General features: G+C 38.9%; 2 protein-coding genes and 1 long non-coding RNA gene across 4 annotated transcripts; 1 reads left to right on the top strand and 2 right to left on the bottom strand.

Annotated features, from left to right (window-relative positions):
• The first annotated feature begins 1979 nt into the window (after nucleotides 1–1979).
• Nucleotides 1980–5939, top strand: LOC129890490 (uncharacterized). The gene is made up of 7 exons (XM_055966035.1): nucleotides 1980–2481; nucleotides 2724–3584; nucleotides 3732–4063; nucleotides 4546–4665; nucleotides 4786–5013; nucleotides 5125–5481; nucleotides 5562–5939. The coding sequence occupies exons 1-7, from the start codon at nucleotides 1980–1982 to the stop codon at nucleotides 5937–5939; spliced, it is 2778 nt and encodes a 925-aa protein (XP_055822010.1).
• Nucleotides 5940–8516: 2577 nt separating this feature from the next.
• Nucleotides 8517–11537, bottom strand: LOC129889057 (uncharacterized). Of its 2 annotated transcripts, none has more exons than XR_008766782.1 (2): nucleotides 11185–11537; nucleotides 8517–10980 (listed from the first exon to the last, which is right to left on the bottom strand). It is a non-coding gene; the product is annotated as an uncharacterized LOC129889057 (long non-coding RNA). The 2 variants fall into 2 exon arrangements; XR_008766781.1 differs by having other exon boundaries at nucleotides 11166–11537.
• Nucleotides 11538–12184: 647 nt separating this feature from the next.
• Nucleotides 12185–13067, bottom strand: LOC129890492 (borneol dehydrogenase, mitochondrial-like). Its single transcript, XM_055966036.1, has 2 exons — nucleotides 13045–13067; nucleotides 12185–12536 (listed from the first exon to the last, which is right to left on the bottom strand). The coding sequence occupies exons 1-2, from the start codon at nucleotides 13065–13067 to the stop codon at nucleotides 12185–12187; spliced, it is 375 nt and encodes a 124-aa protein (XP_055822011.1).
• Between the last annotated feature and the right edge of the window lie 789 nt (nucleotides 13068–13856).

Here is a 13856-nt window from a genome sequence, read left to right on the forward strand (position 1 = left end):
ATTGACGAGAAATTTCATGTTTAGGCCTTCGGGCATGGAGTTTGGATGGTTAATTGATTGTCAATTGTTGTTTAGAGTGGGAAGGTATGTTGTGGGTCATGATTATTATATAACTAGTGATAAAGGTCCAATCTTTGAATGTTAATCTTGGTAAAATTATTTAAAAGAAGAATGATTCTTGTGAGATTAAGTGTAGACAATAGCTGGGTTATAACGAAATCTTAAGACTTGGGAATCATGGGCTATTGATATATAGAGAGGAATGTCTTTATACAATAACTATGTGTGTTTATGCTGATTATTCCCTTTGAATTAATTGAGGAATGCGAATCATGAAATAAAGGATGAATGTGAATGACTTAGTGTTGATAATCTCTTGTCATGAACCTATTTGATTACTTGTGGCCGTAGGTTATGGTTTAGTCCATATCATAGAGAGTCTCTTAATATTATTTGAGTAATGTTATGATGTCTACCGTGCATTTAATTATTGTGGTTGAGTGATTGATATGTTATGATTGGTCTATAATTCCAAGACCGTAAAATCTATAATCTTGAACTTGCTCTACTAAAAGTGATGCCTTGAATAAAGAAGGTTTGGTAAAATATTGTTAATGAAGAGAAAGATAGAATGAAACTAATAAAATGACTATTTGTGAACAATTGCAGACAATGAACTTATTACTTGATTGTGCAATTATGTGAACTATTCGTTGTGGGCAGTGATTGTGGTTGTGATTCTGATATTAGATTGGGTGTCACATTTTGACACATATATTAGATTGGGTGTTACGTTCCGACACATATATTAGATCGGGTGTCACATTCCGACATATATAGGATCAGGTGTCATATTCTGACACATATATTGAATTAGGTATCACGTTCTGATACATATATAGTTAGGGTATGAGTTCCATGAGAGAACCATTATGTGGCTATCATCTGTGAATTGATCTTAACTATACGTGTGATGATAGAGAAATTGACTCGATTATAATTGAGCATGCCCATTTTGTGTAATAATTGATATGAAAGGACCAAAGGTCCAAGTATTACCATATTGACTGTTATATCTGAGATTTACAATGTGAAACTGTATATTGCTCTGAAATGGTAAATTGATAACATGTTCATGTATATGCCTGTTCGGATTATGTTATGGTTACTACACTTATCTGTATCGTAGGAACGGGGTCGTGGGTAAATAAGTGGATAGTAATCGATGCATTGTTAAGTGAATTAGTGACTTAAAAGTCAGATATTGCTAATATCTTGTGGACATATATGTTAAATAGGGGATTTGAAGAGAATTTCAAGCTTGGCCTCCGAATTGACCACTTTGGCAGAAGGAATCCCGCTGTGGCAAGGCCGTCAGAGTGGGAAAGGTCTCGCCACAGTGGGCCAGTGTGGTTAGAATATGAGCCTTATGTCATGACCCGCCACTTGATCATGAAGACAGGGGAAAGATCTAGAGTCTTGGAGAGGTTAATAGAAGGCTCTAGAATGTCCAAGAGAATTCTAGAAGAAGGTAGAAGAACCTAGAGTCTTGGAGAGGTTAGTGGAAGACTCTAGATTCTTGTAGAAGCTTGTAGAGAACTCTTGAAAGACTTGGAATTCTCTAGAGTGTGTGAAGAGTTCTAGAGTAGGGACTTCTTTGTAAATATGGAAGGACTTGTATAGTAAATTTTATTTACACTTAGGCCCCTTAGGAGTAGTATAAATAGAGGGAGCATTCATTTGTAGAAAATCATCAAGCAATCAAGTATTCTTCCAAGCAATACAAAAGCCTTCTTCATAGAAGCTCTCTTGTCTTTCTTACAATCTAGCGTTCCCTTAGCGATCTAGTCTTAAAGGCTTACTTGAGCTTACAAGATCGTGAAAGATTCGTGAGTAAGTTGTCAAGTGCCGCACGGAGATCTTAGTAGAAGTCTAAGTCCGTGACAACGTGGTATCAGAGCAAGGTTCTACTAAGGGATATGGAAAGTGAGGGAGACATTAATTCCACTACCGCCACCAACGTCAAGCAAAATGTTGGGAGGAAGCATCACAAGAGAAAGAATAACTCTAAGAGAAGTGAGGAGGTGCCGCTTGAGCCTACATCAAGCGAGGCCCTAACATCCTACTCATCCTCGGTCACTGAGGTTAGTGATGATGAGCGAGGTGAGGAGCCCATGGATGTCACGCCCCGCATGGAGTGGATTGCAAAGGTGGATGCTGCCCGGCAAGCTGTGGAGATATTAGGCAAGCGCTTGAACAAGGTCGATGGCAAGTTCAAGTCTCTAGAAGAGTTCACCCTTGAGAAGAACAATAACATCCGAAAGGAGTTGGAGGTGCGCAAGGCTACTGAGTACGAGATAAAGGAGGTGATCACTTTCTTGGAGTGTCGACTCATGGATGCACTAAGCACAATGGATACCATGAAGGCTGAGATGGGAGCACTCAAAGGAGACATAGATGCTGAGAGATGCATGATGTCCAGTGCGGACCGGGAGGCCAAGATTGAGGCTCCCAAGCCACCAATGTTCAAAGGTGCCCGTGATGCACAAGAGGTGGAGAACTTCCTTTGGCACTTGGAGAATTACTTCAAGTGTAACAAAGTGAAGAATGATGAGTCGAGGATCAACACGGTCGTGCTATACCTCTCGGAGATGGCCATGTTGTGGTGGAAGCACAAGGAGTCTGAGATCGGGAAGGGTCTATGCACAATCAATACCTGGGAGAGTTCCGAAACGAGTTCAAGAAGTCCTTCTTCCCCAACAATGTCATCTATGAGGCCAAACACAAGTTTCAGGAATTGAAGCAAACGGGTAGCATACGGGCCTATGTGAAGGAGTTCACTACTCTCACACTTCAGATTCTCAACCTCACGGATGAAAGCATGCTCTTCCACTTTATGGATGGACTACAGAGTTGGGCGAGGAAAGAGTTGGAGCGTCGTCATGTCAGCACCATCGATGAGGCCATCACCCAAGCCGAAGCTCTGACGGACTTTAAGCATGACAAGCATGATAGGGGCAAGGGCAAAGAAACAAGGAGTAGTCATGCCAAAGGTGGGGGAGATCGTGGCAAAGGCAAAGAGCAACATCCTCCACCCAAGAGCCATGATTCCAACAAGTCCAACGATAGGAGGTTCAGGCGACAGGGCTACGCCGAGAGAAAGGAGAAGACCACGAAGGGCAACGGCTGCTACATATGTGGAGGTCCTCATGGCTATGCTAGGTGTCTAGAGATGAAGAACCTTGGTGCCATACTGCGGGAGCGAAAGGACAAGGAACTGGACCAAGGGCAGGGTTCGGACATGACTCAGCTAGGCATGATCGGGCTATGTGGAGCCATCGCGAAGCAAACTGAGAAGGTAGGGGATTATTCTGCCCAATATATTGACATATCCATCAACGGACGACCATCTTGTGCCATGGTGGATTCTGGAGCAGAAGCCAACATCATGACCAAGACGGCAGCAGCAAGGTTGGGGCTAAGTTATGAGTCAAGCAACACCCTCCTGAAGACGGTCAATGCGTCATTGACTCCCGTGTGCGGAGTCTCTCATGGAGTGGACATCACGTTGGGCAAGTGGCAAGGTAAGACAAGCTTCACTATCGCCCCCTTAGATATCTTTGATATCATACTTGGGCAGGAATTCTTCCAACGATACCATACGATGATCGATCCCTACCTCCAATAACTCTTGGTGATGGAGCGAGAGGGACCCTGCATGGTACCTCTAGTCAAGATGCCGAGGAAGGAAGGACAAGCCCACTTGTCGGCCATGCAGCTTGTGAGGGGCCTAAAGAAGTGGGAGCCGACGTTCGTAGCCACCATTGTGAGCTTGGATGAAGGCAATGGTGCTAAGGAGACATTGCCACCTTGCATAGAAAAGGTACTTGAAGAAAATAGAGACGTGATGCCCGAAGAGTTGCCAAGACACCTACCTCTGAGGCGCGAGGTAGACCACAAAATCGAGCTGGAGCTAGGAGCAAGGACGCCCGCATACCCTCTATACCACATGGTTCCACCCGAGTTAGAGGAGCTAAAGAAGCAGTTGAAGGAGTTCCTCGAGGTCGGTCATATTCTTCCATCCAAGGCACCTTATAACGCGCTGGTGTTATTTCAAAAAAAGAAGGATGGCTCATTGCGCCTATGCATAGACTATCGGACGCTCAATAAGGTGACCGTGAAGAACAAGTATCCCATCCCGCTCATTGTTGACTTGTTCGATAGACTTGGACAGGCTAGTACTTCACCAAGGTGGATCTAAGGAAGGGCTACTACCAGGTACGTATAGCGGAGGGAGATGAACCAAAGACAATATGTGTGACAAGGTACAGAGCTTATGAGTGGTTGGTGATGCCTTTTGGCTTAACCAATGCACCCGCCACCTTTTGCACATTAATGAACAAGATCTTCCACCCCTACTTAGATCAGTTCGTGGTAGTCTACTTAGATGACATAGTCATCTATAGCAACACTTTGAATGAGTACGTAGAGCATCTAAAGAAAGTGTTCCAAGTCCTACGCGAGAATAAGCTCTTCATCAAGCAGGAGAAGTGCGAGTTTACCCAACATGAAGTGCACTTCTTGGGATACGTTATCAGCCATGGAGAGCTACGGATGGACGAGGCAAAAGTTTGGGCCATTAAAGAGTGGGAGGTGCCCACAAAGGTAACCGAACTTAGATCTTTTCTTAGACTTGATAACTATTACCGTAGGTTCATAAGCGCTTACTCCGCCAAAGCCGCCCCACTTACTGAGCTATTGAAGAAGAATAAGCCATGGGTTTAGAGCGAGGAGTGCAAGGAGGCCTTTGAAGACCTCAAGGCTGCCGTAATAGAGGAGCCGATCCTAGCGTTGCCTGACTTCTCCAAGACATTCGAAGTGCATACGGATGCCTCCGACTATGCCATTGGGGGAGTATTGATGCAAGAGAGGCACCCTATCGCCTTCGAAAGCCGCAAGCTGAACGAGACAGAACGGCGGTACACCGTGCAGGAGAAGGAGATGATAGCCATCGTCCATTGCCTACGCACGTAGAGACACTACTTACTTGTCTCTAAGTTCTTAGTCAAGACCGACAACGTGGCCACTAGCTACTTCCAGTCATAAAAGAAACTCACCCCGAAGCAAGCTAGGTGGCAAGACTTCTTGGCTGAATTTGACTACGAGCTGGAGTACAAGCCGGGCAAAGGCAATGTTGTGGCCGATGCCCTTAGCAGGAAGTTCAAACTGGCGGCCATCACCACAGCACATTGTGATATCCAGGATGCAATCAAGAATGGCCTGCAGCATGATCCAGAGGCAAAGAAGCTTATGGAGTTAGCCGTTCAGGGCAAGACAAGGCGCTTCAGGGTAGAAGATGGACTCTTGCTTACCGCCGGGCGAAGGATCTATGTGCCGAAATTCGGAGCTATCAAGCGACAAATCATGAAGGAAAGTCACGACACATTATGGGCCGGATATCCAGGGCAGCGTCACACAAGGGCATTGATTGAGGGATTTACTACTGGCCACACATGCAGGATGATATTGAATGCTATGTGCAGACTTGTCTTGTGTGCCAGCAAGACAAAGTAGAGCAGCGTCAGCCAGGAGGACTCATGGATCCCCTTCCCATAGTGGAGCGTCCATGGGAGAGCGTGACCATGGACTTCATCACATGCTTGCCGAAGTCCGACGGGTATGGGACAATTATGGTCGTAGTGGATAGGTTCTCCAAGTATGTCAGCTTCATGCCCGCCACGGTAGGTTGCACTGCTAAGGAGGCTGCCAGGCTATTCTTCAAGAACGTGGTGAAGTATTGGGGATTGCCAAGGCACATCATCAGTGATAGAGACCCACGCTTTACCAGGAACTTTTGGAGAGAATTGTTCAAGATTCTTGGCACGAAATTACATTTCTCCACTAGTTTCCACCCGCAAACAGATGGCCAGATGGAGTGAGTCAATGCCTTACTGGAGTGCTACTTGAGGAACTTTGTGAGCTCCCATCAGAAGGATTGGGCAAGACTACTAGACGTAGCCCAATTCTCATACAACCTATAGCGAAGTGAGGCCACGGGGCGAACACCATTCGAGCTAGCCACAGGCCAACAGCCACAAACTCCATATTCACTACCGGCCGCATTCGAGGGCAAGACTTTGGGGGCCTATCACATGGCCAAGGGCTTTGAGGAGCAGCTCAACACTGCCAAGTCTTATTTGGACAAGGCAGCAAAAAAGATGAAGAAGTTTGTCCACCGCAAGCGTCGTCCCACGGATTACCAAGTTGGAGACATGGTCTTGGTCAAGTTCAACCCTAGGCAATACAAGGCGTTGCTAGGCATGCATCAAAACTTGGTGCGAAAGTACGAGGGCCCGTTCAAGATCGTTGCCAAGGTTGGCAAGATCTTTTATAGATTGGAGCTACCACCGCATCTTAAGGTTCATCCTATCTTCCATGCAGTGTCCTCAAGCCGTACCATGAGGACAAGGATGATTCTAGCCGAGGAGAATTAAGTCGGGTGCCACTCACAATCATCGCCTCCCATGATCGAGACATCGAGGCCATTGTGGACTACCAAGCCAAGCGAAAACAGGGACAACAGGCCACTGCTATGTTCTTAGTCCATTGGAAGGGACAATCTCCGGAGGAGGCCACCTGGGAGAGATATGAAGACTTATGGCAGTTCAAAGACAAAATCTAGGAGTTTTTGCAGCAGCAGGGCACCGCGGTCGTCGCCACATCAGGTGGGGGAGAGTGTCATGACCCGCCACTTGATCATGAAGACGGGGGAAAGATCTAGAGTCTTGGAGAGGTTAATAGAAGGCTCTAAAATGTCCAAGAGAATTCTAGAAGAAGGTAGAAGAACCTAGAGTCTTGGAGAGGTTAGTGGAAGACTCTAGATTCTTGTAGAAGCTTGTAGAGAAGTCTTGAAAGACTTGGAATTCTCTAGAATGTGTGGAGAGTTCTAGAGTAAGGACTTTTTTATAAATATGGAAGGACTTGTATAATAAATTTTATTTACACTTAGGCCCCTTAGGAGTAGTATAAATAGAGGGGGCATTCATTTGTAGAAAACCATCAAGCAATCAAGTATTCTTCCAAGCAATACAAAAGCCTTCTTCATAGAAGCTCTCTTGTATTTCTTACAATCTAGCGTTCCCTTAGCGATCTAGTCTTAAAGGCTTACTTGGCTTACAAGATCGTGAAAGATTCGTGAGTAAGTTGTCAAGTGTCGCACGAAGATCTTAGTAGAAGTCTAAGTCCGTGACACTTAGCCCACATAAATATTTCCCTCTTTCGAATAAGATGTTAATTATTCTAAGGCCAGATGTTGGTGTAAAAGCTAAAGGTAGTAGACTAGTTAGACAAAGTTAATGAGTCCCGTAGTTCAGAAACTTATCTATGTGTTAAATGGCTAGGCCTTGATCTGGATTAGAGTTGGCAGTGGACCAACTAGAAGGGATGAGAGTTAGGCTTGAACGACTTTAATGAGGTTAATGGAATGATAAGAGTTTGTGCATAAAGGTTTGGTAGTGTATTTTCTCAAGAGCATGTTTTCTTCTTGTCGATTTCTTTATATTATGTGGTGGATATCGGATTGACTGATGATGCCTACCAGTACTTGTTGTTTGTACTAATACTACTCTTGCTATGCCACTAGGCATAGTCTAGTTGTAGGGTCAGTGTTGTTTCATAGGTGAAGACGAAGATGAGTCTTTGACAACTTCTACTCTTCATTCCTTATAGTAGAAGTTTCGTCTTGTTTTTATTTATACTTTGTATCTTTAGAAGCTCTTGTACCTATTTAGACTAGTATTCTTGGAGGTGTTATTGGTTCTTGTAATAAACCTTAGAGTTTTAAAAATTCAATTTATGGTGTATTCGTGACTCTTTTTGGCTATTAATGACTTTTTATCGAACTTTCGCATGTATTTTTATAAGGATTCTCCTATCTAGGTGTTAGAGTAGGTGCCCGCATGATCCGATGTTTGTACCTATCTACATTGTATCTGTATGTTCTTGTAAATTCAAAACTTCTTGTAATCCTAAATTAGTTATCGTATTTTGGTTCGAATTAAATATTTGAGGAGGGAAAAATAAGGAAGAATATGTGACCAAAGAACTCAATCTTAGAATTCAATAGAAGATTATTAAGCACTATAGATAAAGAGTAAAATATTGTAGAAAAATATTAAAGCAAATGAAAGTGTGCACTAAAGATGAATATAACACAAAACCTTGAATATAAACGACAAAACTGAACAGAAACAATGGTCAACATGAAAATTATTCAACACGCAGGTAACTTATTTGGATCAAAATCTATTGAAACTCCGGAGCAAATGTATGGCTGGAGAGTTCTTATTATGATAACAAATAATATTCTCCCAAACAGTGATGATCTCCTAAGGCCAAGAAATCACTTCAATATGTTTTTGAGCTGTCAGTAAGATTACTCGCTTCAAATATTGATATGTCAATTTTTTTCTACAATAAAGGAAGGAGATACAGAAGTGGCACAAGCAAAAGCATGGTAATGTGATATGATCCTTCTTTTCGAAGGACTCTGTTCCATATAAACATAAAGATAACACAAATTCAAAATTATAATTATTTAGAGAAATAACACAAAACACTAATCTTATCTACATGTTCAAGAGTATCATTGTTATTCTTTTTAGAAAAAGAAACTACATAGATTACTCGCCACACCAAATTATCCATTAAATTTAAGCAAAAGGACATACTATTAAATACGTAGGAAGGAAGGACTTCTTCTTGGGTTTTGGTTTTTCCCTTATGCCTTTTGAGCTTCCTCACGAACATTCTACCCCATCACAATGGACTATGAAAATATATAATAACCAATTAAAAAGGAAATATTCAGACAAAATATTATGAATATGTTATACAATTACAAAAGCTATAAATTTGTGTACAATCATAATACTCTTGGAACAGTTAGAGATGCTAAAGTTGTGGTCTTTTCAAAAGAACTTTTAGCCTTGGTGCTCCCCAAATGTATTTTCCTAGAATGTTTTTCCCTTGAGCCAATGGTCTATTAGAAATAGCCTCGGAGGTAAGGTCTGCGTACACTCTATCCTCCCCAAACCCACTATGTGAGACTACACTGGCTATGTTGTTGTTATTATTATTGTCTCATGGAATGAGGCCACATTCACACATAAATACATAATTATGTAAATATATGACCTAAATGGAAAAATAGTACAGTTCTTTTTAGTTGTTCTCAAAATGATGGATTAAATTCTTTTCAGGTAAAATAATAACTAAGTTCTTTAAACTTTCATGTATAACCAGTTGCCCCACGAACTTAAATTGTTATTGAGATTATAATGGAAGTCATATAATTTAAATATTGCATCTAGATCATTAGATGAACAAAGCTAAACAGAAAACATTTTTGGTTCAGTTTGTCAAATCAGTAAATTTGAAGCTTTTGAAAAATAAATACACAATTTAAAAGATATCAAGGGAGAACACTGTCCAAGCAGCACCATAGTCGTTTCAAACTGGATACCTCATTTAGGAGCTCGTTATTATAGCAACTCTGTAAATCAGTCAGCTACGGTCTGACTCTATTTGTGATTGCCATAAGGATATAAAAAAGGAGGAGAAAAAGTTGTTTTTTGCTGACAGAAAAAGAGAAAGAGACGGAGGAAATAACCACAATGAAGACATAAAAATTGAGAGAAAAGATAAATAAGAATACTGATATATGTGAGCGACATATAACCCGACCTAGGAAACAGTCTTAGACAAACACATCAACAACCATTGGCATGACCTGTATCATTTACAGAGCTTCTTTAATGAACGCCGCACATGCCAAAAAATCAACCATACACCCATAATGTTTTAGTTCTTGACAAACATCATGAACCCCTTCTATTTATTCAAAGAATCTGCTAACTTCATGAATAAAATCACCCATTGTTACATCCTATTAGCAGTGTGAAAAATATCATCCCATCAGGCCTAACATCAGTCTCCGCCATTTCTGAGACTCAATATTCTACATTAAAGAAAGAAGCAGAAACTAACTGCTAATTTGTAGCAAGATGCTGGTATTTAAATCAATAGTTGAAAAGACTTTTAAAAGACGACAAGTAAATACATAATGTAGCTCGATTTGAGTCTCAAATATATGTACACAAACACATTACCCATTTTGCCAAAATCAAATTTATTATAGTTTCAAGAAAGTGTCAAATGTTTCAATCGTACAAAGTTAAAACACCGCATAAAGCTTATTTCTTATATGTATCATAAATAAGTAATGTGATCAAATAGTTACTTGATGACAAAAATGATAAGAGTGTCGTGGCAATTACAACAATGTAGTGTTGTGAGGCGATACAACACATCATGACGGATTTGTGATCCTTACAATTCAAGTCAAAAAGAGATTAACTAATCAATTCAGAGAAATTCAAAACCAGAGGGATGTCAAATTATACCTCATTACCCAAATGAAAGGATGGACGGACAAGACATTGTCACTACCTACTGTCTACACTGTTGTTTCGATTGTTAGACTTTGTCACAAATTAATGTCATTCCTTTTTATCACAAAATCAGGACAAAGAAATCACCAAAGTAATTTGTCTATTTTCCATCTAAAAATTGTACTGATTGAATATAATTAAGGGCCAACAAATTATGTAAAAAGACATTAAATATTCTCTAAGTTGGTGTATAAACATAGGGCGTCAACGAAATATAATAATTAAATATTTTATCATTAACATATCTACTCTTACTTTAGAAGCCTACGAAAGAAATTTCGACAATAGGCATTGTACTTGAATAGAAGTATATGTGGATACAAAAAGTTAACCTAGAAATAAAAGGGGAGAAGGAAGGTATTACCAAGTAATGAATAGTGGTTGGTCTTTATCTCCAGTTACCAGGATAACTATTTTTCTTCGACTTTGAGACCGGATCTATAATAAAGTGAAGCCAAATGACCAAAACCTTGAAATTTTGAAATTTTGATGATGTCATGTAGTGATAACACTATACAAAATCGTTTACCTTTAGGAAAAATCAAAAGAGCAAAAGTTTATTCCTTCATATAAAGCAGAAAGTTTGGATTAGAAATTTCAGAAGGAATCAACTCTTTACTGTTTGATCGATTTTAGAAAAAGGGGAAAACTTACCAATTCTTTTTCCCCTTACCTACACAACTGATGTAAGCAATTGAATTTTGATGCAGATCACATGTATTGCAATTTTTACAATGACCTTGGAGTATCCCCAGGATTGGCACTAAAGAAAAGGCCCGGTAGGAAGAAAGGAACACGTAAAAGAAAATAGAAGCAAGTTTTTTAATCCATGGAAGAGAGTTAACAGAGACCAGGTTTGAGAATTGTTGTTATCAACAGAGGAAGAACAAGAAATAGGTTTGCAGAATCTGATGGGCTGTCACGAGAGAAGAAAAAATGGTTGTGTTTTGAAAGTAAGGAAAATCATATGGTTTCTTTTTATTTTTTTTATCAGAAATGGCGATGGTTTGATATTTTTTATCATATCTTTTTGTTTTTTATGAAGTGGTGGGATTGTTAAAAAAAAAGTGACGTTTCAGAAAAAGTTTTATTATTTTAATGATGAAAAAAGGGAAAAAATTCTAATTTTAAAAGATAAATGTTATTTCTATTTTGTGATTGCGCTACGTCACCGGATCTAGGATCATCTTTTATATTATATATATATATATATATATATTATTATGTACAAGAGAATTTTTCAGAAATGGCGATGGTTTGAGGCCTAATTACAAAACATAGCAACAGTTTGAATTATTACCAAACGTTGCAACAATTTTTGAAATTCAATTTGTATAAGTGATACGATAATTTCTCTATGTATCAGTGATACAACAACAAATACAAAACAAATTTATGTATCAGAGAGAATTGTTGTATCACAATTACAGAGCGAATTGATACAAAGCGAATTTTTGAAACGACCAGAGTGAATTTTGAAATTATTGAAATTGTTGTGTCACTTATATATGACGAATTTCAGAAACTCTTGCTATGTTTGGTAATTTCTTTGAAATTATCGTTAGTTAGATAAATATAGTGTATGAGTTTGACTGATTAGGTTGTGTAAATTGATCAGGAGTTAAATAAGCTTGAATTCTTAACAATCCATAACATAGGAATAAAATGTTCAATTATCCCATACCTATGAGGTTATTGCTAATAACTTTCTCGAATTCAGATTTTTCACTATCAAGAATGTTGGATTTTATTTCATCCACAATACCAGCATTGTTGTAGATGATGTCGAGTTTGCCATACTTGGATACTGCAGTGTTCACCACATTTTTTAGGTCTTCTTCTTTTGTAACGTTACAATGCACATAGATGATTGATGATGAATCCAAATTTTCACAAATTTTTTGAACCAACTCATCTTGAATGTCTGCAATCACCACTTCAGCTCCATTTCTCGTGAAAAGTCTTGCAGCAGCTTTACCAATGCCACTAGCAGCACCAGTTATGATAGCAACTTTACCTTCAAGCCTGAAGTAATACAATGACCATGAATGTTATTTTAATATTTCGTGTTTATGTTTTGTGTACTATTAGGTTAATCATATGAAATGATCAAATGATAACTTTGCTTAGCATTTGTTGGGCTTTAAAAAAGTTTTTGTTCTAAGTGGTTTCTGAATACAGATTGGATAACAGCATTGATCTTATATAGTAACTTCGGAAAATATAATAAGAATGTTAAGTTACATTGATACTCATGTAAAAACTCGCTATACAACTTAGATTGGACAATTGTGGTTGATTTGGGGAGAACCGTCAATTAAGGATATCTTTATTAAGTTTAGGAACCGTAAGGATATAAATAGTTGAATAATATAATGGAAGATAAAGCTAATCAATAAATAAAAGTAGAAGAATATATTCGATCATTTTCGCTTAGAACTCAGAAATTACTATGGAAAAAAAGCACATGATAGAGTAATTAGAACAAAGTTTATCTTAAAACATTATATCAAGGAATGAGACAAGGAGTTACCTTCTTGCAAAATGTGCAGCCATTGGAAAAAATTATAATAGCCAGCCCTCAAAGACTTCCAAGTGGAAAAGAGAAGCAAAATTGCTAGAGAAAACTTTATGCTTATGCTCTATTATATAAGGGGATAGGACAGAAGGATATTTTTCGCAACAAATTTAAGTGAATTTTAATATAATAAACCACCAAGAGGTTCTAAAGCACAAAATACGTGATGCATGTTTACAATTCTTAAGAAAAGGAAAAACAAAATAAGGAAAAAGCAAAGAGGACACAAAACCTCATTAAGATATAGTACAATTTTTGAGAAAGATTACCTCAAATCTCTATCTGTTGATTTATTTTTTAATAAATGTGATGCATGTTGAAGATTCTAGAATATTGTATTTATTCTCCACTTGATTTTTTATTTTTTTGTGCAAGTTTCTGTTCAAAAAGAAGCTAACGAAAGTATAGAACTGTTTAAATGGGTTTGGCTCATGAGGTTGATTCAACTTAATCTTTGAATTAAATGGGGTTGGATTAAAAAAATTTAGTTTATTTAGGAACGAGACTTTTTAGCCTAGTCTCATTTGGTCCGCCAGCCTCATAGGCTCAAATCCACGAGCCTCAGAGGCCAGTCTGTGAGTCATGAATTTTAAAAATATTTATTATATGTATATTTTAAGTAGTGTTTTATTTTGTCAAATCTTCAGCAACTAGGCAATTGAAGTTATTATAACTATAAATCTTTGACCTCTTTTACTTTTGTGTTTATGCCTCGTTTCTTGTTTCTCCTTTCTTTCCTAATTTATGAAAAAATGATCATATAATGT

This window comes from Solanum dulcamara, chromosome 5 (assembly GCF_947179165.1).
Source record: "Solanum dulcamara chromosome 5, daSolDulc1.2, whole genome shotgun sequence".
Taxonomy (NCBI): domain Eukaryota; kingdom Viridiplantae; phylum Streptophyta; class Magnoliopsida; order Solanales; family Solanaceae; genus Solanum; species Solanum dulcamara.